The sequence below is a fragment of the Sarcophilus harrisii genome, chromosome 3, assembly GCF_902635505.1.
Source record: "Sarcophilus harrisii chromosome 3, mSarHar1.11, whole genome shotgun sequence".
NCBI classification, from domain to species: domain Eukaryota; kingdom Metazoa; phylum Chordata; class Mammalia; order Dasyuromorphia; family Dasyuridae; genus Sarcophilus; species Sarcophilus harrisii.
The window spans coordinates 544,424,494-544,450,217 of NC_045428.1; the positions used below are offsets into that span (position 1 = coordinate 544,424,494).

Sequence of the window (25,724 nt, forward strand, 5' to 3'; positions counted from 1 at the left end):
GTCCATCTTTTCTTTAGTTCTTTTAGATTGTTCTTTTGTTCTCTGCTGCTCACCTTATTTACTTTATTCTGTTTTCCCCCTTTTATTCCTACTACTACTTCCAAGCAAACTACATTTAAGAAAAGATACGTTTATGTACATACATATATAGATATATATACACACTCACACCCACCCCACATAAACACACACATGTCTTTTCTTTCCTTGCTGCCTCTTTAATTAAATTCTGCTCCATAACTGTGTCTGTTCTTCCTTTGCACCTCATTTATATAACGTGATTACTATTTTTACCTTAACTGTGCCAATCTTACTTTTAAGCTATCCTGTTGTTGATGTGAATCTTAAATACATACATATATAAAAAAACAAACAAACCATAATTTGTCCATGTTTAAACAGTTTGTCCATCTTAAATTTCTTAAGATTGATCTTTCATATTGGCTTTTATATATTAAATTTTCTGTTAATTTTGAGTTTGGTTGATATAAAGTTCTGAAATTCTGCACGTTCATTTGAATAATGTCCATTTTTTTTCTCATTCATGATTATAGATAATTTTGCTGGATATGATAGTTTTGGTCACAGGCCTAGTTCTTTTGTTAGTAGATATAATTCCAAAACTTGTGGTCTTTTACTGTAGCTGGTAATAAGTCTTGCACCATTCTAATTGTAGCTTGAGCATATTTGAATTGTTTTTTTCTTGTTTTTTGCAAAATTTTCTCTTTGATCTGGAGGTTTCAAAATTTGACAATAATATTTTCAACACAGGATCTCTTTGAGGTGTGGTGATCAGTGGATTTTTTTCTATTTCTACTTTCCTCTCATATTCTATCATTCCAAGACAGTTTTCTTAGATTATTTCCTGCATTATTGTGTCGAGGTTCCCTTTTTGGTCAGAATTTTCTGGTAATCCAATTATTCTTATATTTTCTCTTTTTGATCTGTTCTCCAGATCTGTCATTTTTCTTATGTTTCACATCTGTTCTATTTTCTCATTCTTTATAATCTGTTTTATTATTTTATTGGTCTCTCATAGCTTCACTGGTTTGGCCTTGCCCAATTCTAATTTTCAAAGCATTATTTTCATCTTTGAGACTCTGTACCTTTTTCTAGTTGGTTAACTTTTTTCATAGGTTTCTTATTTTTCTTGATGGTTTTAATTTTTTTTCTTTAGTTTTTCTTCAATGTCTTTCATTTGATTTTTTAAAATTCTTTTTTTAGTTCTATAAATTCTCTCTGGGGCAGAGAGCCAGTTCACATTACTCTTTGGGGCAGAAACTTTTTTTTTTTTTTTTAAACTAAAATGTCCTCTGAAGATGAATCCCAGTCTTCCCTGCTCCTATAACATGTTTCAGTGGTGGGGTTCCTTCATTACTGGTTCTTTTTTTTTTTTTTTTTTTAAATGAGGTATTAACTATAAATAAGGTAGTAACTACCTCATTTATCATGGGGTGGGAGGATGGTGCCTCAAACTTCCCTTCAGCTCTCTACTTTCACCTGGAATCCCAAACCAAGAATTCCATCCTCCTGTTAAATGCCCGCAGCCTTCAGTGCCCCTGCTGCACTGCTTCTGCACTCACCTGGTGCCAGTTCCCCCTTGCCCAGGGAGATGTCTCAGCAGTGCAGCTGGACTTGGTGTTCCCAAACAGTTGAAGTTCACTTAGCCTCTCCAGACTCAAATACAGGACTATTTGACAAACAGTTCACAATCCAGGAGATGAGAGTCTCTGGTTCCTGCTGAGGCTTTAGCCATATCCAATTAGCTTGAGGGGTCCCCACTTGATGTTTCTGTGGAGCTATCCTGGAAGTGTTTGCACTTCATATGGGTTAATCCGCAGCCCAGGGCTTTCTGCCTGGAAAGAGTCTTCTAAATTGTTCACAAGTCTGTGTTTGTCCTGAGGCACAAGTTTGCCCTGTTTGTGGGGAAATTGGGAGATCTTGAAATTTACCAACCTACTCCTCCATCTTCCTAGAATCCTCCAGAATCTTGGTTCTGTGGGCAATAGTTTGGAGGGAAATAAGAAGTGGAGGGTCTTGATGCAGTGTCTTATCCTTGAATCATTTTGGAGAAATGGAGGAAGATTGGGGGAGGAGGAGTGTGCAGCTTAGTGATTTTAGCTTCAGTAGAGAACAAGTGCAAGCAGTATTTAATTTACAGCATCCTGGGGAAGGACAGTCTAAAGCAAGCTGTCCCCTAAATTTGAGAAGTGTGTGGAAAAAGCTCTTGAGGGTCATTTTATTATGTTTCTCTAAAAATTTCACTAGAGTCTCTGTGAGTATTATCTTCCCTTTCATTAACAACTAGATGGAAAATGACAAAATATTTTAGCCCTAAATTTCAAAAGTTTATTTCTATTTTGTTGACCCCTCAAAATCTTGTATAGAAAAACAATCCTTAAACTTAATCATAGTTTTCACTGAGCTTCTAAACTCATATTCTTTATTTTCTTTTTTCTTTTTTTATTATAGCTTTTTATTTGTAAGATATATGCATGGGTAATTTTTCAGTCTTGACCCTTGAAAAACCTTCTGTTCCAACTTTTCCTCTCCTTCCTTCCATCCCTTCTCCTAGATGGCAGGTAGACCCATACATGTTAAATATGTTAAAGTATATGTTAAATACCATATATGTTTACATATCCATACAGTTATTTTGCTGCACAAGAAAAATCGGACTTAGAAATAAAGTAAAAATACTGGGCTTATATCCCAAAGAGATCATAAAGAAGGGAAAGGGACCTGTATGTGCACGAATGTTTGTGGCAGCCTTCTTTGTAGTGGCTAGAAACTGGAAACTGAGTGGATTCCCATCAGTTGGAGAATGGCTGTATAAATTGTGGTATATGAATATTATGGAATATTATTGTTCTGTAAGAAATGGCCAACAGGATGATTTCAGAAAGGCCTGGAGAAGACTTACACGAACTGATGCTGAGTGAAATGAGCAGGACCAGGAGATCATTATATACTTCAACAACAATACTATATGATGACCAGTTCTGGTGGACCTGGCCATCCTCAGCAATGAGATCAACCAAATCATTTCCAATGGAGCAGTAATGAACTGAACCAGCTACACCCAGAGAAAGAACTCTGGGAGATGACTAAAAACCATTACATTGAATTCCCAACCCCTATATTTATGCCCACCTGCATTTTTGATTTCCTTCACAAGCTAATTGTACAATATTTCAAAGTCTTTGATTCTTTTTGTACAGCAAAATAACGGTTTGGTCATGTATACTTATTGTGTATCTAATTTATATTTTAATATATTTAACATCTACTGGTCATCCTGCCATCTGGGGGAGGGGGTGGGGGGTAAGAGATTAAAAATTGGAACAAGAGGTTTGGCAATTGTTAATGCTGTAAAGTTACCCATACATATAACCTGTAAATAAAAGGCTATTAAAAAAAAAAAAAGAAATAAAGTAAAAATAACCTGAGACAGAAATAAAAAATGTAAGCAGACAAAAATAAAGGGAGTGGAAATGCTATGTTGTGGTTCATACTCATTTCCCATAGTTCTTTCGCTGGGTGTAACTGGTTCTCTTCATTATTGAACAAATGGAACTGATTTGGTTCATCTCATTGTTGAAGAGAGCCATGTCCATCAGAATTGATGATCATATAGTATTGTTGTTGAAGTATATAATAACCTCCTGATCCTATTCATTTCACTCAGCATCAGTTCATGTAAGTCTCTCCAGGCCTTTCTGAAATCATCCTGCTAGACATTTCTTACAGAAAAATAATATTCCATAATATTCATATACCACAGTTTATTCAGCCATTTTCCAATTGATGGACATCAACTCAATCTCCAATTTCTAGCTTCCACAAATATTTTTGCACATATAGCTCCTTTTCCTTTCTTTATGATCTCTTTGGGATATAAGCCCAGTAGTAATACTGCTGGATCAAACACTGCTGTTTGTACAGTTTGATAACTTTTTGAGCATAGTTCCAAATTGCTCTCCAGAATGGGATTTGTTCACAATTCCACCAACAATGTATCAGTGTTCCAGTTTTCCCACTTCTCTTCCAACATTCACCATTATCTTTTCCTGTCATCTTAGCCAATCTGACAGGTGTGTAGTGGATATCTCAGAGTTGTCTTAATTTGCATTTCTGTGACTAATAATGATTTGGATCATCTTTTCATATGGCTAGATGTTTCTATTTCTTCATCTGAAAATTATCTGTTCATACCTTTTGACCATTTATCAATTGGAAAACGGCTTGATTTCTTATAAATTAAAGTCAATTCTCTATATATTCTGGAAATGAGGCCTTTATCAGAACCCTTGACTGTAAAAATGTTTTCCCAGTCTATTGCTTCCCTTCTAATCTTGTCTGCATTAGTTTTGTTTGTACAAAAGCATTTTAGTTTGATATAATCAAAGTTTTCTATTTTGTAATCAATAATGATCTCTAGTTCTTCTTTGGTCACAAATTCCTTCCTCCCTCCTCCACAGATCTGAGAGGTAAACTATCCTATGTTCTTCTAATTTATTTATAATCTCATTCTTTATGCCATCATGAACCCATTTTGACCTTATCTTGGTTAAACTGAACATAATACAATCAAACTTGCTTTGCAACCACTTTCAATTAAACAAATGTCATTCTTGACATAAAATATCATAACCATTCACATGTCACTTCCTCTAAGTCTTTCTCAGAGTGATTTTATTCATTCATTTTCATTTTTTCCTTTTATATCATTCAATTTAGAATATACCTGGTTCATCTTCTACATGGTATTTTCCTTTATATTACTCCTTTTCTTATAGATATATTTTTATTTCATTATTTCCCAGTTATATATAAAAAATATTTAACAATCATTTTAAAAATTTCGAGTTACAAATTCTCTCCTTTCCTTCTGTTTTTTCCCCCGTTTCTTGAGAAGACATGCAGTTTTATATAGATTATCATGTGAAGTCATACAAAGCATCTTTCCATATTAGCCATATTCTTCATTATTTATATTTGATGTAATATTTTAATTTTTGCCAATTGCATCTAAAAACAATTTTAACATTCCTTTTTGAAAAAGAAAGGGACCTATGTACAAAAAATATTTGAAGCAGCTCTCTTCTCAGAGAAAAAATTGGAAATTGAGTGGGGATGCTCATCATTTGGGAAATAGCTGAATAAATTGTAGTTTGTGATTATGATAGAATGTTCTTCTGTGGGAAATAATGAGCAGGATGCTGTCAGAAAAAACCTGAAAATTTCTCCATAAACTCAAGAAAAGTGAAATGTACTGTATACAAAGTGATTGCAATGTTCTGGGATGTTCAGCTGTAAATGATTTTGCTTTCGTCAGCAGTAAAATGATCCATAACTGTTCTGAAGAACTTATGATTAAAAATCCTATCCCCATACTCAGATAAAGAACTGATTGTATCTGAATACAGATTGAAACTCGCTTGCTCTCTTTTCCCCTCTCCCCCATCCCCTCCTCCCTCATATTATTTTTTCTTGAGTTTTTTGTTGTTTTTTTAGAGAAGGAAATCTATGTTTTCACAATATGACTTTTATGGAAATGTTTTGTATAATTTCACATGTGATTTCTTAATGGGGGCTGGGGTGGGAATAAGGGGAAAAACTTGGAATTCAAAAATTTAAAAAACAGATGTAAAAAAGTTGTTTTAAATGTGAATGGAGAAAAATGTTAAATACATAAGTAAATAAATACACAAATAAATGAAAGCATTTTTTAAAAATTTTTGAGTTCCAAATTCTCTTTTCTTCCCTCTCTTCCATCCCTCTTAACTGAGAAAGCAAGCAATTTGATATAAACTATACATGTGTAGTCATGCAAAACATTTTTATATTAGCCATATTCTGAATTATTTCTTAAAAGCAATTTCCTTTTTTTAAAAAAAATTCCTTATAATGGTTGACATGTTTAGATAGGATTGGATTAGGGATTTAGAGTTGATAGGATGTTTTACAAATCAGAAACCTGAATTAAAGAGAGGTGAATCTACTTGCCCAGGGTTACATAGGTATTAAGCATCCAGGTCCTCTAATTCCAGATATAAGGCTCCTTCCCCAATACTACACTGATGGGGACTTGAGAGTTCAACATTCTTTATGTTCTTTATGTTTCAATATGTTTATCAATAACTTAGATTAAAGCAAAGAGTGTATTATCGTACCCTGTTCATTGTAAGAACACTTATTTATTCTTTAGTGAGGGTAATGAACTCCACACTGTTTCTGGATGTTTCCTGCTTGGTTAATATTACACTTACATCTGTATTACTGTATATTCTAAGTTTCAAGGATTCTGGGATGCAGGGTCAGTTATAGCACAGAAATATCATGCTTTACTCCCGCATTCTTTGCCCAACAAATAGGTGATAATAATCTGTTGTTGAGTGAATATGGCTATTTTTACCTTGATTCAGTTATAATAGCAAATTTAGATATTAGTCAAATCCAAGATGATGTGTCTCACATACATAATTGTAATGTGTCTAAAACGGACACATACATGTCCACTTGCTTATCTATTTTCTTTGAAACTACAGTGATTCTGTAGCAAAGGTGATTCTTATTCAGGTATTACTGTGAGCAGCTCCTATCAAACTTGGCTCTGTGAGGTACCTGGAGTTCAGTGGTTGTAGAGTGAAGAATGGCTCTAGGTCCAGAGGGTTACCCAGGTAAATCTTTCAGGGCCTCCTTGGCCTATTTGGAAGGCATATATAATACCAAGAGTGTTCAACTCATGGTTTGTGGTGGTTGTGGGGAAAGTGTTTTGTGCACTTAAGCACTGTGTAAATATTGACAATTATAGGAACTGAACCTGTATTCTCTCGTTGGTAGAGAAAATTCTCAAATGAAACAACTCTCTCAAATTGTCTTCTTGACAGAGCCTCATTTTCCTCAATCTGTAAAACTAGTTGGACTAGAATATTTCTAAGGTTCCTTCTAGCTCTTACAAAATGGAAAATTCCACTATAGGATTGATACAATACTGCAGTGAACTACTAAGTGAAGTTGTAGATCCTGATTCTCAGAGGATAGGGATTAGATTTGGTGATTTCATTGATATAGGCAACTCCCAGATGAGAAAATTCCCTCTACCAATATGGGTTTATACCTTACTCTATCACTTCTAGCTTTAGCACACTGAGAAGTTTAGTGTGTGTTCAAAACAGGTAGGTCATCTTGACTCCAAGCCGCCTGTGTCTCTGTGATATCCCATTGCCTCTAGAAATGTCAGTTGTTATTATTATTCCTCTCTGTATACTTAGTGTGTATGTTCTTTAGAACTAATAGTTCTCTCTTATTTATCTCTCGTAGACTAAAGACAATTGATGTTATAGTCCGAAGCATCCAAGGAGCTGAGCTCTTAGTTAAAGGATATGAAATCAAGTTGAGTCAGGAAGAAGCTGTGCCAGCAGATCTGTCAGCTCTGAAGTCCCATAGGACTGCTTTAGAGGTTAGTTATGATGACTCTTGACCTTGTACATTCATGGCATGGCTTCATTAACATTGTCCAGCTGGGGACTGTAATGACAGTGATGGCTGCTGAGAATGTCTCCAAAGGGAGGAGGATTTCAGCATCTGGGAATGGAAAGGTATGTGCTGATATTCTTTAACAACCTCCAACTCACAAAGGCTGTTCTTGGAGTCTTTATTATTTCTGACAAAGCATATTGTTATTGTCCAGGCAGCCTTCAGAAGATCATGGGTTTTTCTCTTAATTCTGATGACAGAAACATCTTCATTGCTTAGCTCCTGAACTGTGAATTCAGTCTATGACCAGTTCACAGACAAATCTATGTGTTTTTCTATAGTTTTCATAGTCCTATAAAAGCTGTATTTCATTTCTCAGGAAGAATGTTGAGGTTGCCATACCATGACTAACCATCTGTATTTTTGTAGCAATGGCTCAGTGATGTAAAGGACAAGAACTCAGTTTTCTTGGTGCTGAATGAGGAAATTGCCAAAGCCAAAATGGTGGCAGAACAGTTGTGCCGCCTGACACCTGAGCGCAGCCTGGACCTGGAGTGGTGTCAAGAGAGAGGGGCCCAGCTGCAGGAGCGCTGGCACCGAGTTGGTGCCCAGATAGAGAGCCGGTGAGTAGGAGGGCCTCCCACCTCCCTATTCCAGAATTTTGGGAATATGAATGGGATGATAACTAGCAGGAAGTTTGGACCTAGTGTTGAATGGGAGGCTGGGAAAGTAAGGGGAATAAAGATTTTGTAAGAGGTATGAAAATGAGTTAGCATTACTGTACCAACAAGAAATCCCCATCTCATAGTGAAGAAACCTTAGAATGCTCTTCTTAGTGGCCAGCAACCTTTTCTAGACTGATGCCTGATCACCTTAATGCTGGTTGCCTTGCTCTCGGAAGGGAATAAACATGTAGGCTGAATCCATTAAAATTTACTGACTAGAGTTTTTTTTAACTCATAACAGTTTCTTAAGGCTTGAATTATTGTGTTGCCTTAAAATAAAAACATGAACTTTTTTTCATAGATTCTTTCTTTTCAGCTACCATAATTTTTTCCTAGTTTCTTAGTTACTTTATTACTTATAAAATCTAGCATTTTGTCTACACATATACTCTTTCCACAAGCTGATCGCAACCTCTCTGCAGTTTAGCAGATGTTCTGTTCTTAAAGAAATTCTATAGAGATGAAATGTATCATTCTGAAGGTTCCCTGGTGATAAGCTTCTCTGAACTAAGCTAGCAGATATCAGGCAACTTGTTACCAGTCCTGGTGCTTCTTAGAGCCTTCCAAAGTTAATGCTTTACTGGCAGAGCCTCTAAGAAACTTCCCATGTCTGTATCCTGATAAAGGGATATTCAACTTTATACCAATGTAGAATCAGAATTTATATTTTTCAGAAATTGTGGAGTTCATATTATTCTCTTTTGGCAAATAAATGTGTTAATCCTAGATTCTATTCCAGGTGTTTTGTTCCACTTCTTTGTATTACTTTGAGTCTTCCTTTTGAGTGACAATCAATTAACATTTATTAAACATATACTATTCACTAAGCCCTGTGCTAAGTGTTAGGAATACAGAAAAAGGCACAGAATAGTCTTTACTTTCAAAAAGCTCACAACCTACTGAGCTACATAACAGATCTATACAGACAAATTATATACAGAATTAATAAGACATAATTAATAGAAAGGGAAGCCACCAAAATTAAGAAGGGTTAGAAAAAATTTCCTATAGATTATAGGATTTTAGTTAGTTGGAACTTAAAGGAAGCCAGGGAGTTCAAAGCCAAAGATGAGGAGGAAGATCATTCTAGCTTGGGAGCCACCAGAAGAAATGCTCATAAAGAAGAAATGAAATGTCTTGTTCATGGAATAGCAAGGATTCCAACATCACTTGATTGAAAAGTGCATGATTAGGAACAAAGTATAAGAAGACAAATAATAGAAATGGATTGTTTTGCTGGGACAGCTAGATGACACAGTAAGAGGAGTGCTGGGCCTTAAGAAAGGAAGACCCATGTTCCTGAGTTCAGATTTTTGGTCTCAGACACTTACTAGCTGTGTAATTCTGGGGAAATGACTTCACCTTATCTCATCTGTAAAATGTGCTGGAGAATGAAAAGGCAGTGTCTTTGCCAAGGAACCTTCAAGTAGGGTCACAAAGAATTGGACATGATTAAAAAAAACTGAACAACAAGATATAAAGAACTTTCAACAATAAGCAGAGAATTTTGTATTGATTCAGGAGTTGATAGGGAGCCACTAGATTTTATTAAGTGGGAGGAGTGATATGATTAGATCTATGTTTTGGGAAAATTACTTTAGTGGCTGACTGGAAATGAACTAAAGTGGGGAGAAACCTGAAGCAGGTAGAACCACTAGCAAATTACTGCAATGATTAAGGCACGAGGTGATAGGGGCCTGCATTAAAATGATGGCAGTATCAGAGGAGAGAAAGGGGCGTATTCAAGGGATGTTGCAAAGGTAAAGTCAACAGGCCTTCCAATAGATTGAATGTGGGAGAATGAGAGAATGAGGGGTCCAGCATGACACTTAATTTGTGAGCGTGAGGAACTGGGAGGATGTGGTTGCCCTCTAAAGTAATAGAGAAAGAGGGTGAGGAAAGGAGGTTTAGGAGGAAAGATAATCAGTTCAGTTTTGGACACCTAGAGTTTCAGATGTCTACTAGACATCTAGTCTACAATGTCTGAAAGGTAATTGGCGTTCGAGATTGGAGATCAGCAGAAAGATTAGAGTAGGATGGGTAGATTTGATAATCATTAACATTAGAGATAGTAATTAAATCTATGGGAGCTGATGAGATCAGTGCGTGAAGTAACATAGAAAGAGAAGAGAAGACAGCAAATTCAGTAAATAGGACAGAATCCTGAGGGACAACTACAGTGAGAGGGGATGACCTGGAGGAGGATCTAGCAAAGGACTTCAAAGGAGCAGAGAGGTAGTAGGAGAACCAGGAGAGGGCTACATCCTGAAAACATTATAGAGAAGAGAGCACCAAGGAGAAAAGCATCATCAGCTTGTGCCAAGGCTGCAGAGAAATAGGAGAGAATACAGTTTGAGAGGAAAGGTCATTGGATTTGATAGCGAAGAGTGAATCAGCCACTCTGTTGTGTATGCATACACATATGCATAGATCAGTATCTGAAACAGAAGTAATTCACAGAGATTGCATCTTCTGCATAAGGTAGGTGGATAGAGTTCCTGTGCTGTTTACTTTGATACTCTTTTTTGTTTATAGACAATCTGAACTAGAGAGCATCCAAGAAGTGCTAGGGGATTACCGGGCCTGCCATGGAGCACTCATTCAGTGGATTGAAGAAACCACTGCTCAGCAGGAGGTGATGAAGCCAGGTCAGGCAGAAGATAGCCGTGTGCTATCAGAGCAGCTCAGCCAGCAGACAGTAAGTAGAGCACTTCTTCACTTTTCCGACTAAATTGAGATGATTGCGAGGTAGAAAATGACTTTGTTTTAGTGATTTTGTTTCATTTTTCCAGGACAGAGGAGAAATATGGGAAAAGCTGCTTGAAACAATTTCTTGTAGTAATTTGTCAGCTAAATTGTGAAATTTTGTTACAGGCTCTGGTTGCAGAAATTGAAAAAAATCAGTCAAAACTAGACCAATGTCAGAAGTTTTCCCAGCAGTACTCTGCCAGTGTGAAGGTAATTTTGCATTCCCCATCAGGAACTAAAAAGTCTAAGGCCTGACATTGTTACCCATAGGCTTCATTCTTCAGTAAAGGGGAAAAAAGAATTCTTCTTCAGAAAGGTCCTATTTCCTTTTGATTTCATGGGATTTCTGTTTTGGAAGGGACTTCCACATTCAAAAGAAGTAGTCCTACAAGTTCTGCTTGAAACTCTTTAGTAATTGTTGATTCACTATGTACTTATACTATCCATTTTTGGACTTCTTTTTTGGGGGAAGTTTTGCCTTATATTGACTTTGCAAAATTTGCTTCCCTGTTAACTGCTGCCCATTGGTTTTAGCTCTTCCCCTCTGAAGCCAAAAACAGATTATGTCCATATGTCCACCCATCATACTCCAAAATAATGATCACATCTCATCACAAGGTTTCTCTTCAGTTGATTTCTCGTTTATCATATGTTTCAGATCTCCTCTCCAACTTTATTATCCTCTTTTATATATACACTCTCTCTTTAAAGTCTAAAGCTAAACAAAGTACTCTATACAATATCTGACCAAGTTATAGGACAGTGGGATGGTTTCCCACTAAATATACTATTTCTATCTACAGCCTCAAAGTGTGTTAGCTTCATTGGAGTTTTTATCAGATTCTTGGTGCAGAGTGAATTGGCATATGTACAGACTGTGATAGATGATAAGGTTTTCTGGACATGTCATCATTCCATGATGGAAAAATTTCAGAAGACTCCATGGAAGCTTAGGTGCAAAGAATGAATCTCTGTATCTTTTTTCTTACCTTCCTTTCTTCTAGGACTATGAATTGCAATTAATGACATACCGAGCTTTTGTGGAATCTCAGCAGAAATCCCCTGGGAAACGCCGACGCATGCTTTCCTCATCTGATGCCATTACACAGGAGGTGAGAGGCAATATCCTGGAATTTTCCCCTTTCATCTCTTGAAAAGTCTCCACCACTCTAAGGAGTAGGGTCAGAGGTAAAGAATCTGTCTGATGGGAGAATTAGGTTCATCTTGCCTTCTTCACCGCTCACTGTAGGACTGTCTATCCCCAAAACCATTTCTATTGAATATGAAAACTGACCTTTCACCAATTTGGTGTTTACTTATGTAAAATTTATATATGAGGGGCTCACTTGGTGGAGGTAGGAGGTAAAGCATCCCACATGATCTATAAATAGAAGTTGGAGAAGTTATGCAGACCAGAATAGACCAAAGAATGCATAATGATAAAGCAGCTCTTTGGCTGGAAGTGAGACAAAAGAGAATGACCTCATCAAAGGGAGTCCTCTGTTTTCTCAACTGATTAGAAATCATGTAGACAATAAGATCACAGGGCTATTCTTTTTTTTTTTTTTTTTTTTTTATTTTTATTTTTATTTAATAGCCTTTACTTTACAGGATATATACATGGGTAACTTTACAGCATTAACAATTGCCAAACCTCTTGTTCCAATTTTTCACCTCTTACCCCCCCCCACCCCCTCCCCTAAATGGCAGGATGACCAGTAGATGTTAAATATATTAAAATATAACTTAGATACACAATAAGTATACATGACCAAAACATTATTTTGCTGTACAAAAAGAATCAGACTCTGAATTATTGTACAATTAGCTTGTGAAGGAAATCAAAGATGCAGGTGTGCATAAATATAGGGACTGGGAATTCAATGTAATGGTTTTTAGTCATCTCCCAGAGTTCTTTTTCTGGGTATAGTTAGTTCAGTTCATTACTGCTCCATTAGAAATGATTTGGTTGATCTTGTTGCTGAGGATGGCCTGATCCATCAGGACTAGTCATCATCTAGTATTGTTGTTAAAGTATATAATGATCTCCTGGTCCTGCTCATTTCACTTAGCATCAGTTCGTGTAAGTCTCTCCAGGCCTTTCACAGGGCTATTCTTAATGAAAACTGCCTCCCTCTTGAGAGGAAGAAGAAATACTTATTTGCTATAGGTAAAATACATTTCTGGCCCAGAATCTACATAGATTATTTTTTTAAATGTAGTTCATGGACTTGAGAACTCGCTACACAGCCCTGGTGACCTTAACAACCCAGCATGTGAAATATATCAGTGATGCACTTCGGCGACTAGAAGAGGAGGAGGTAAGTACAATCTGACCTGTTTTTCCTTGAAAGAACAATTAAAAGACATGGTTTTAGAGAGAGGAGGGTACATAGTGTTCCTGTAAAAGAATTGCATCAACCCTAGATGCTTCTTTTTAACTTCTCCTTATTTCAATTTCTCCCCATACACATTTAAAATCATTGTGAAAATGGATATGATGTGGGTTTTGTGAAACTTGCAAAATCAAATAATTCATTGAATGCTACTATGCAGAAAGCACTGTGCTTTTGAAAATGTGCTATTCCAAGTAAATGACTTCTCACCAACTCCTGTCCTCTAAATCTCCTATTCCCAAATTCTGTTACATAGCTAAGTGTTTACTATGAATTTTTACTAAATAGTTTCTGAGTACTGATTAATTTGATTGGGGCATAGCACTTCTCAGCTGCCCAATGATTCACTAGTTGAATTAGCTTTGCTGTAATAAGTCTGGGATCAATAACAGTGTGGGAACAGCTTTGATTGTCACTCTGTTGTTCTGTTTCCCATTATAGAAAGTGGTTGAAGAAGAGAAGCAGGAACATGTGGAGAAGGTGAAAGATCTTCTAGTCTGGGTGTCTGCCTTAGCAAGGAGTCCACAAGGAAAAGGCACCTCATCCCAGGGCAAAGAATTGATGGACATTGAAAAATCTATTTTAGAACAACAGGTTAGTGGTTCTGCTTTAATGTAACAGGTGATATATATTAGAATAAGCAACAATTCACACATTACAAACATAGAATCCCAGGGAGTTAGAGTTGGGTTTGAGTTGATAGAGCACTTCATCAGATTCCCTCATTTTACAGAAGAAGAAACTGAGGGCCAGAGGGGAGGGGATTTGATTTGCCCAGGAGCTAGCAAGTGGCAGAGCCAGTCTTTAAACCCCAGTTTTTTAACTCCCAAGTCTAATATTCTTTCTGTTATGCCATTTTATCATTACCTAGGCTCCATCTACATAGTGACTTTTGACTTTAATGATATGGTTACCCTCCCCCCACATACACATCATCCCCCCAGTCTCTCTGGAACCAAAGGGAGTTAATTATTATTTGGAAATGGTATGATCACTAATCTGTAACATTAGATTAAGTATGGCTCTTTATGTATAATCTCTGCATTTTAGAGTCATTTCAGTTCTTTCTAGATTCTTCAAACTTTTAGGGTACAAGACTTAATTTTCCATTCATGTAGGTTTTGACTGAAGAGCTGGCAACCAAAAAGGAGCAAGTCTCTGAGGCCATCAAAACTTCCCAGATCTTCTTAGCTAAACATGGTCACAAGTGAGTATGAACGAATGATTGAAGTATGCATAAGTACTTAATGGATAGTAAGCATCTGCCAGGCACTATCCTAAGCTCTAGGGATACAAGTATGAAAGTGAGACAGTCCCTTCCTTCGAGGACCCAACACTCAAATAGTAAAGAACAATATATTTAGGAAAATGTTGGCCAAGAAAGGGTCTGGGAAGTCACTGGGATCATGGCACTTTGGTGATTGATTTGTTCTTTTCAGAGGCGATATTAGTATTGGTTTCATTATTGTTTTCATAGCAAGAGGTGGAAATAAGTGGTGGCAGGATGGGAAATAGAGGACATAAGATCCCATCAAGTTCAGAGCTAAGTCGCTGAGCTCTGGACAGGGCTGGTCTGTGGATTATTATTGGATTTTATCCAGTAATGTGTGACTTACTACCATAGGTGCCTATGTGTTAAAGGGTAGGACACAGAGATGTACCTAAAACCAGAAAAAGATACCTCCATTTAGAATATAATACATAAATTAATGATAGGCTCATATTTCTCCAGCATTTGATTAGGTTTAAGAATTATAAAGAAAGCTTCCCAATACCTCTTTAAAGAAGAGGTATAAGATAATTCCCATTTCTCAGAAGAGCAAACTAAAAAGCCAGAGGTTAAGTGACTTGCTGTTGGCCACATAGTAAGTTTCTGAGTGCAGATTTAAACCTAGATTTTCTGATTCCAAATTTAATGCTCTTTCTACTCTTTCATGCAGTGCTAGGCCTATATTATATGTACTCTAGATGCATATATTTGCTAAATTAAAAATCTAGATCAGCTTTTCTTAAAGAGGATTATGGTTAGATTTCAGATCACATGCATGAACTTGGATGGAAAAATAAAAGTTACTTCTTTATTTTTGTTGACCCTTAATTGAAATTTAGGATTTACTTCATTTATTTGAAAGCATGATTCTGAGGAGTCCATGGGCATCACCAGATGTGCCATGGAGTCTGAAACACAGAAAACAAAGCACCCACTTTAGATGAAGAGCAATCTGGTTAACCAAAATATTCTGTTAGCAATTTGATTCAACCTTAGTCTGATTCCTAGAGTAAGATCTCTAAAGTTCTCTTAATGTCTCTGGTCTAAGACAAAGGGAACAAACATTTATTAAACATCTATTTACTATTTGCCAGACACTACTTTTGGCAGTTTATAAATATTATCTTATTTGATTCTTACAGTATCTCTGTAAGTTATTATCCTTTTACAGATAAGGAAACTGAGGTAGAGAGAGGTCTACATGGTTAGTGTTTTAGGTTGAATTTGAGCTCAGATCTTATTCCAACGCCCAGTCCTTGCTCTCTCTATTGCATTTGTTCTGGGTCCTCAAAAAGCTGAGGGAGAAATGAATTGTGTGTTGATAATCCCGAAGCATAATTGTACTTTCGGTGGGGCTGATTTGTGGCCAAAAACTTCAAGCTATTTTCATCAGATTAGGCTTTTGGCAGTGTTTGAAGTTATCAAAAGCAGACCTGAGCTCTTCTGTACCTTAATCATAAAGCTTCTCATTGCTGTCCCCCAGGCTGTCCGACCAGGAGAAAGCTCAAATTTCTGAGCAACTGGAGATCCTGAAGACAACTTACCAAGAGCTGTGTGATGGCTCGGCCCAGCAGCTTCAGCAGCTTCAAGGCCAGCTGGCCCAAAAGACAGAGCAAAAGGTACTTTTTTGCTATCCAGATACCCAGAGGTTACTTCTATGTGCAGTGGGCAAGAGACTTTGATGGTTTGAATGCTTATTCATCAGCTTTTCATAACTGGTTTACTGTTAATTTTTAATTTCTTGTTAGCAGTCTAATGTCGCTTACATTTTTTTAAGGGGGTGGGGATGGGGTTCAGTAATGTTTTGGTCAGTCAAAAGAACCAAACTAAGTTTAGGGAATTTCCCAGGACTCATTTAGGTTCCTTCCATTAGGTCATTTTGTAGTTGATTGTGATTATGGGTATCATTAATTTCTAGGGCTGCATTGTGTCTTGTAACAGTGAATTAGGGGGCAGCTAGATGACGCAGTGGATGGAGTATCAGCTCTAGAAGTCAGGAGGATCTGAGTTCAAATATGACCGCAGACACTTAACACTAGCTGTATGACTGCTCAAGTCGTTTAACCACAATCACCTCGCCCAAAAAAAAAAAAAAAAAAAAAAAAGATTACAATGAATTAAAGGTTCTTCTTTTGCAGTATTTTCATTTATAAAGATAGATTTGAGAACTCAGCCTTTTTCTTGGAAGGACTATTCCCTCTGTGTGTTCTCTTAATTCCTGTATGAGTTGGGAGGACAACCTGGGAGTTTGAAAATTGATTTCACTGACTGAGACACTGAACCTCCCCCTCCCTTACCTTTGCTCATCCTATCACAGGACATCTTCATCCATCTCTATCACTTGTTAATTTCCCAGTCTAAGTAAAAGGTGTTAGAGCTCTTGTTGGTTGTCATAAGTCCTTCTTGGGTATCCGTTATGTGTATGTAAGCTTTTACCATATTATTTACATGTGTCTTTGGGATATTTACGTGCATTTGCCTGCTTGTTTCTTATGTTGTGAAGCAATGAACTTTGGATTTGAGATTTGACCAAGATTTCTGCTTATTTCATGATGAAATTTGGCCTGGGTAATGTTCCAAATGAATAGAAAGAAGGAATCATTTGTCTTCCTAATCACTTCAATGTTCTGAGAAAGCCCACCTCAACTCTGGTCTCCAGATGACAAATTTTTATAGCAAAAATTAAAGTTTACAGTGTCACTAGTACTTTATCCAAAATAGGAAAATCATGGGCAAGTTTTTCTTCTCTCTAGAGGGACCGGTCCATTCCTGACAATGGCTTCGTTGCTTCACCATATAAAGGAGAATGTGAACAATTTTAACAGTTGCTTGCTGTGAGAACATAAGATTCTCATTTTGTAAGGTTATGAAATGGAAAAAACAAAAACTTCTCTCCCCCAAAATACAAGCTGCTGAGCACCATTATATTGAGCATGATGTGTCCCCCTGTACTGTTTGTGTGTTTCATGTGAAGTATTGTTATGATTAACTGACATCCTTGCTTACAAGTTTCACTAACCCCCTGGAGTTTAAACACAAATGCACAAAGAGAAAAGAGGACGACCTGTTTGGGGTTCTATTTTTTGCAAAAGCAAAACAGTCGCATGCTGGACGCTAACACCAAGCTTACACTGTGTGTGATACGGCTGAGCTGCTCCATAAGGCTCTGTCTCTTAGCTGCTCAAGGCGTACGTACCCTACAGCTCTGGTAAGTAAAAGCCTTTTGTGTTTTCTCTCTCCTCTTGCTATGCTTGGTTAGGTTGGAAAGGGCAAGTTTGGTAAGGCCTTTTCAGAAATTTGCTTGTAATTCACTGCTGCTTAAGCACTGCCCCCCCTTAGCATAAGTGTGCTGGAAAAGATAGTCATGTTTTTCCTGGACCTTTTCACAAGAATTCTCTTCTCAAGAGTTTGGTATTGCTGAGACTTTGTGAATTTTATTGGAGAAACAGAGTCCAGAATAGAATCATTTTTTCCTCAGTTATCACAAGATCTGGCCTTAAATAAAATTTCCATAAGCTTTTCCAAAAGAAATTTCATCCTATGAAGTATGGACCCTTTTGACCAAGATCATAAGTTTGTTGTTCCATCTCCTTGAATGGTTATCTCTCTACAAATGTTTTCTTCTTTGTTTCTGATTTCACTTATTGCATGGCCAAGAAGAGGAGCCCATTGGTGACATCTATGACACATGTTTCCAAACTACTTCTTTGGCTTATTCATGTGGCTTCCAATTCCTGAAGCTGGTTTAGATCAGCTCAGGGAAAAGCTTTTATGGGTAAATAAGAACATAGATGTCCCTCATTACCAAACAGCCAAATGAACTGGTATCAGAAGGAGGCAGCGCTCCACTGGGATCATTTCAGCTTCTGTCTAAATTTGTTCTTTTTCTATAGATCACTTCTACTTTAATTGGTGCTGTGGAACTTCCGTCTACTGAGAGAGCCTTATTCATGGAAAGCAGAAACTAGATAGAAAGTATTGGGAAGTTGTTACATGATAATAATTCTATAGTATCCTGTGGTTAGAAAGTATTTTATATATTTTTTACTTAATCCTCCCCACAATCCTGTGAGAAAGAAATCCCATTCTGCAGATACTGAAATAAGCCCAGAAAGTTTAAGACTCTTCTGTAGTCACACAGAGCTAAGACATAAGCCTAGATCTTCTGAGTCCCAGTCTAGTAATGTTTCCAAAAATATTATACCTCGTTCAAGATCTGAATTATTCTTTTTTAGAAACTGTTAGTGAGAAAGCAAAAAAGCTCTCTGAGTTTTTAGATTGTTTGATGATCTGACCATAGACTATTTACTCTTGGTGTGTTTGTTGCTTTTCACTGTGTAGTACTGTAAAGTAAATTCTTCAATGTATCCTCAGATCTGTCCTTATCAACCCCATCCCAGTCTGTTGACTGAATTTATAATGTGATGAACCCTATGCACGTTAGAAAATATTTCTGTTTTGGAATAAACTCTTTCCTACATGTGGCATTTATTCTAACTTGAGCTGAGATACCTTTGACTTTTATGCATTAAAGTACATTAAACGTCTTTCTTCTTTAGTTTTATTCTTATTTTCCTTGTTTACTATTTTTTAGGGGAGCAGAACAGTAGCTGGGGTGATTGACCTGGGCACAGTGGAAATATTTCCCATCTTCAGGGCCATGCAAAAGGGCCTGATTGATCAAGAAACAGGGTTGGTGCTCCTGGAAGCCCAGGTTATCATGTCTGGACTGGATGTCCCTGAGACCAATGAAAAACTCTCTTTGAAGGAAGGTTTATCCAGAAACCTTATTGATCAACAGACTTGCCAGCTGCTTCAAGAATTAGAAGATGCCCAAATCTCAGTGAACATGCTTTCTGAAGGCAAAGGTTATCTTCCTGTTGTTGAAGCAATGGAAAAGGGAATAATCAGTGAGAAAGTTGGAATGAAAATCTTAGAAGTTCACCTGGCTACTGGAAACTTTCCTTTCTCTCCCACTGAAAAGCAAATCAGCCTGAAAGAAGCTTCTTACCAAGGTCTCACCACAGTACAGCTCCATTCAAAGATAGAGACTCGCCTGAGGTCTTGTAAAAATTTGATTGATCCCAATACGGCTGAGAAAATCAGTCTACTCGATCTCATGCAGAGATGTATTGTTCAGCAAGATTCAGGGCTAAGACTACTGCCCATCAAACAACTGGCAGGGGGAATGGTGAGCTTGAAATCAGGCAGGAAGGTTAGCATTTTTCGTGCTGTGCAGGAGGGACTAATTGATCGACAAGTTACTGTTCGATTATTGGAAGCTCAGCTTTTTGCAGGTGGCATTGTAGACCCCAGAACAGGACATCGCCTTACAGTTGATGAAGCTGTAAGATATAATTTGATTGACCAGGATATGGCCTGTGCCATCCTCATCAGACAGCTGCAGACAGGGGGCATCATAGATACTGTCACAGGGTGTAGGCTGACAGTAGATGAAGCAGTGAGGAAAGATTTAATAGCCTCTAAGATGGCCCTTGTGATTCTCCAATCCCTTTGGTCTTTTATGGGGTTGCTTTGGCCTGAATCTGGGGAGATCCTCTCAATTGCTGACGCCCTGGAACAAGGTATCCTTTCTACTGAGCTAGCTCACAAAATCCTTAGCAACAGGCAGTATATCAAGGCTCTTTTTCAACCAGCAACCACAGAAGTCTGGTCCTGGAAGGAAGCAGTTGAGAAAGGCATCTTGGACAAAGACATTGCCAAGAACTTAAAATCTATTTGCATACCTGATGTGATGCCTAGTATGCAATTGGCAGACTCTTTAGAAAAAAGTACATTGGTTGTTAGTACTGTGGCAGCAGCCTCACTACACAGTGAAGACCAAAGTGCACATGTACCAAGAAGTGATCATGAGAAGCTCCTGTTTCATCTGATGACTCACAGCTATATTGATGTGCGTAGTGGATATAGACTGCTTCTGTTAGATGAAGAACTGGTGGAATTCCTTACACTAGGACAAAGAAAAACTTCTCATGCTCAACCACTAGAAACTTGTGAAATTAGCCCACCAAGTCCAGAGGTTCCCAAAGAAATAAGAAACTTGGCCAGTGTAAGACATTCTGAAATTGAAATGAACATAGGGAATGGTTTAAGTATAAGCCATAAAGAATTACATTTTGTCCTGAAAGAGGAATCTTCAGAAGAACAGCCAACAACAGATAGTCAAACAAAAAAGAAAAGGATAATTTTAGAAGTTAGCCCCTCTAATTTAGAGGAGTCTGGAAAAAAGTCATTTCCAGAGGATCAAGAAATGAGAATTCCAAATCCTGGTGATCTTAAGAACATAGTTAACACTGAACTAGAACAGCAAGGGCAAAGTTCTGTAATCAAGAAAAAAGAGCCAAAAGAATTGTATTCTAGTGAAAAAGTTGTGGGCATTCAAATTTTAGTTGACAAAGACCCCTTATCTGCTGAACCAATAAGAAGGAAAAATAGGAAAACTCTAACTGAGAGTGTATCTACTTTGCAGCAAGAACAAGGGATCATACCTAGTACTGAAAAAGAAGCACATGTTTTTGGAAGAATTGGAAGAGACCTTCTAAAACCTCAAAGTGAACAATCAGAATCCCAGGAAGAGAGAACTTTGCATCCAGAATCAGAAATAAAGCCCTCAAATAGTAAGGCTCTTCATTTACTAGAAAATGAAAAAACAGTGAGTGAATTAGTAAAAGGAGAAAAAAGTAATGACCAAAAGCAGAACCTAGGAAAAAGAACAATGGCAAATGAAAGTCTGATGAAAATGATAAAAAGAGATAAGGAAAGTATGTCAGTTAGTAGTATTATGGAAGTGTCATCATTACTAGACCATCATTTAGAGCCAAGTGAAGATGCTACCTTGAAAATGTTATCAGCACAGTTAGAAGATGGGGGAATCTATCATGATGAGATGGGCCAAAAACTCCTACTAAATGAGGCAGTAGCTTGTGGCATAGTGCCAAGCCACACTGCAGTAAAACTTATGGAAAAGCTGAAAATGTTCCGAGGCTTCTTTGACTGTCAAACATGTGAATCTTTGACAACAGAGGAAGTGATTGATGAAGGCTTAATGAATGAAAATCTCCTCCAGAAAATTTTCATGTCAGATAAAACCATAAGTGGTGTCCTAGATCCCTATACTAATACTATCTGCTCTGTGAGAGATGCTGTCAGGGTTGGATTATTAGACAAGCAAACAGCCACGAGGATTTTAGAAGGGCAAGTGGTAACTGGGGGAATTGTTGATTTGAAGAGAAATAAAAAAGTCTCGGTAACTTTGGCTTCAAACCTTGGTTTGGTGGATAATGCTGATCAGAGAGAACTTATATGCTTGGAGAAAGCTACCAAAGGTAAAGACTCTGAGAAGATAACCAAGCAGAAATTGATTAGTTTACAGTTTGAAACAAATGGAATTATAGATCCTGAAACCAAAATTCCTTTAACAATTGTCCAGTCCATTAGCAAAGGTCTTTTGGAGAGAAAAGAAGCCATTCAATTGTTAACTAAACAAGTGGTAGATGGAGGAATCATTCACCATGGATCTGGGATGAGACTCTCTGTTGATAATGCCTTTGAACATGGTTTAATTGATGGAGATTTATCCAAAGAACTCAAACAAGTTGAGAACATATGCCTTCATCAATTTACTCATCCTCAAACAAAGACCCTTATTTCCCTCCCTGAAGCCATAGCAATCGGTCTTGTTACCCAAGAATTTACAAATCAAGTCCAAGAAATTCAAGCCTCAAGTGGAAGCTTTGTAGACCCTGTTTCTGGCCAAAGACTGAGTTCGTCAGAAGCTATAAAAACAGGACTCTCATCCAGTGAAGCCACATTGTCTTCTGAAATGATGCATGGTATTATAGATTCTGAGAACTGCAAGATTGTCCCCTATTCAGAACTTATTAAAAAATGTAAGATTGATGTTGAATCTGGACAGAGATATTTAGAGATAATTCCCTTTTCGGATGTCAGAGATGGAATCACTGGTAAACCGCTCACTTTGTCTGAAGCAGCCCAACTTGGAAAAGTAGAACTTGTTCCTATGTTGAGAGTACTAGAAGGGCAGGCAGATGCTGGTGGAATTTTAGATATTGCTACAGGCAAAAGACTATCATTAAAGTCAGCTTTGGAACAAAAATTGGTGGATGAAAAAATGGTCCGAGTAATTGCAACTCATCAGATATTGAATGGAGGAATTGTTGATGTATCTAGTGGCAGAAGAGTAACTTTAATAGAAGCTGCTGAAAGAGAATTAATTCATCCTGAATTGTTAATTCCTATTCAGACAGATATTCAAAGAATAAATGACAGCTCACAGATTGAAATTCAAAGAACAATTGAATCATGTGAATTAAAGAATGAATTTCCAAGGAGCGAAATAATGGCTGTTTATAATCAGGCAACTGAAGTGAGTTATTATGAAAACCAAGAAGAAATAGAAAAAATGTATAGGACTACAGAAGAAAAAACTAAAGTAAGGGTTCTTGAAGATATTCAGGGAGCAGAAACTTTAGTAGGGGCTGTAGAGGATCTAGAAGTCAAGGAACTTTCATCAGAGGAATATAAGTCATTGGATCAGAGTGAGAGGACAATTTCTCAAGATGCTATTGATTCCACCAAAATTATACTTTCAAAGAATTGTGAGGACAATTTCTTAAATCAGATGGTTGTGAAATGGCCTCATCCAGAAGATTATAATTATGGTGTAAAAAAAATAGAAATTCAGAGTCCTGATATTCCTGAAGAGATGAGACTGATAGTTTGGAAAAACACAGACAAGGAGAGAACCGATTCAAGTCAAAAAGTAGTTGCTCAAGTAGAAATAGCCCAACATGAGAAGGAAAGACCTACTCTAGAGAATAAGGTATCACTAACTTCAGAGACACAAGAATCAAAGAATGGAATTTTAGGGAAGTTACTGACTGACCTTACTATGGGGAAACCAAACACTACTGATGTGGAAAGGGAAAGGAAAAAAGAATTTAATGCAAAAGAAAGTGACCAGGCATGCATGGTAGTACTTATCTCAGAAGCAAAGTTTTCTCAAGAGATGATTACCAAAGATGAACAAGATTTCCAGGAAAACCTACAAGCAAAAGAGGTAATAGTACAGGAAAGAGAAAAAGACTCATGTGTCAGTCAGAATTTTTCTTTAATTGATACATCAAAGAACATAGTCCCCCAGTTCATGTCCACAGGAGCAATTAAAGAAGGTACCCAGGATATAGATACTTTCATGACTTTCAAACCAGTAAAGTCACTGGAGAATCCCTCTGTCTCTTTTGGAGATCAAGAAAACATGACTATATCCTTATCTGATGCTCCCAAAGAAAGACCACAGCAACATGTAACTTTTGACTCAGTAATACCTTTTAAAATTTTGGAAGTTACAGCCTCAGGAGCAAGCATACAGGAAACTAGGGGTTTGGGATTCCTAGAAAAAAGTGTTCTTTTACAAGAAGATAAAAGAAACAATGAAGAACTTGACAGAATTTTCAAATCTGAACAAACAAGAAGCCAGGAAATAATAGGCGAGAAAATTTCACATCTGACTTTCCCCACAGTGATTCATCCAGAAACAGTATTACTTGAAGAAATAGTTGAAGAAAGCACCAAAGTTAACCAGGTTTCTTCTGTGATCCTTAAGCTTAAAGAAAAACCACTCCAAGAAGAGACTGAGGAACCTGCCAGATCTTTAGTACACTTTACACCAAAGAAGCCACTCCAAGATATGGCTAGAGAAGTGCTGAGGGAACCTGAGAAGGGCACTGGGACTCCTAGATCTAAGTCTAGGTCTAGTCCAAAGAATAATGAAGAAAATCCAATATTGTTGGCATCAGCCCAAGCAGGGACTCTGGATGAGAAAACGGAACAGGAGAAGGTGATTCTGAGCTCCAGCAGTGAACAATCTCTCTTGGTAACTTCACCAGAAGGAAAGAGAATTGAAGACATGGACCAAGAACCCTTCAAGGCAACCAAAGTAAGTTTGACTTTGGGGTGTGCATTTTTAATTTTGGCCATGATTGAATTACTAGCGGGTTAATTCAGCAGAACTAGATGTTGATCAATGTGTATTTGTGCATATAATAATATATAATATACACAGAGAGAGTCTGTCCAGTAGTTCCTTCTCTGAGATAACTTATTGCTCATAGCTCTCTAAATTCACCAAATACTTTATACATGACATTACCCTGTGAAATAGTTGTAATGTGTGAATTATGTGCATTTTATAGAAAATAAAGATGTTAAATAATATACATAAATTATATAGAGAAAGTTAGGATTATAGAGACCTAGTCATCTCATAGCTGAAGAAAAAGAGGCCTAGAGAAAGATGTTATCCATTGTTACCAGGCTAGTAAACAGTTAAACTTAGATTTGAATTGGATCTTCTGTTTACTGGACTAATATTCCTTTGAGTATACCACATTGCCCTCTTTTCTTGTGGCATGGCTAGTAGTTGGTAGAACGGAGATTCATATTCTATTCTGATCCAGTGACCCTTCCACTACACTATATCACATTCCTTCCTGATAGGGCCCATCTCCTGTCCAAGAAATTGTTTTAGGGAATTAAGGCAGTGGTTTAGCATGTCCTTCTGCAAAACATTGCAAAATTTTCAAAATAAGAGATTTTTTTTTTTTAATTGAAAATAATGTGATAACCTGTGGCAGTGCTACCTAAAGGCAGGGTATCTTTGGAAAATTGATGTTTACTAAAACATTGCTTCTGAGTTTACAGTAGTGACTTGATAACTGAGGATTTATGAAACTAGAATTTGTCACTGTTATTTGAAATGACTCTCTAGTAGAAGGGAAACATATAATTCTGTATCTCTGAGTTTTCTTTCAGTGTCTTTATGAAAATCTTTCTTTCTTTAGAAAGGAAAAACTGAACCTGAAGTAACTTGTTTGAGTCGTTTTTCTTTTGGTTCCACAGACAGTGTATAGTCGCCGGCTCTGTTTGGAACATGATGAACACCTGGTGTCTTATCTCTCTCTTCTTCGGAATATCGAGATGAGAATCAAACAGATGTGTCCAGTAGAACTGAACCTAGCAGAATTGCAGGACCAATTGCTCCAGGCAAAGGTAAGTTCACTG

The 25,724-nt window shown here is 37.2% G+C and overlaps 1 protein-coding gene across 29 annotated transcripts in view; it reads left to right on the forward strand.

The window, feature by feature from the left end:
* MACF1 (microtubule actin crosslinking factor 1) overlaps positions 1–25,724 on the forward strand; it is a 398,054-nt gene that overhangs the window by 227,706 nt on the left and 144,624 nt on the right. For 25 of the 29 annotated variants that reach the window (XM_031962224.1, XM_031962206.1, XM_031962223.1 and 22 more), the window contains 11 exons: positions 7,327–7,465; positions 7,912–8,105; positions 10,743–10,905; positions 11,082–11,165; positions 11,960–12,067; positions 13,178–13,276; positions 13,793–13,945; positions 14,470–14,558; positions 16,105–16,240; positions 19,216–24,600; positions 25,563–25,712. In XM_031962224.1, the coding sequence (XP_031818084.1) occupies positions 7,327–7,465; positions 7,912–8,105; positions 10,743–10,905; positions 11,082–11,165; positions 11,960–12,067; positions 13,178–13,276; positions 13,793–13,945; positions 14,470–14,558; positions 16,105–16,240; positions 19,216–24,600; positions 25,563–25,712 (6,700 nt within the window). The remainder of the gene's footprint in view (positions 1–7,326; positions 7,466–7,911; positions 8,106–10,742; positions 10,906–11,081; positions 11,166–11,959; positions 12,068–13,177; positions 13,277–13,792; positions 13,946–14,469; positions 14,559–16,104; positions 16,241–19,215; positions 24,601–25,562; positions 25,713–25,724) is intronic. The other 4 variants (XM_031962221.1, XM_031962222.1, XM_031962218.1 and 1 more) reach the window with 1 other exon arrangement.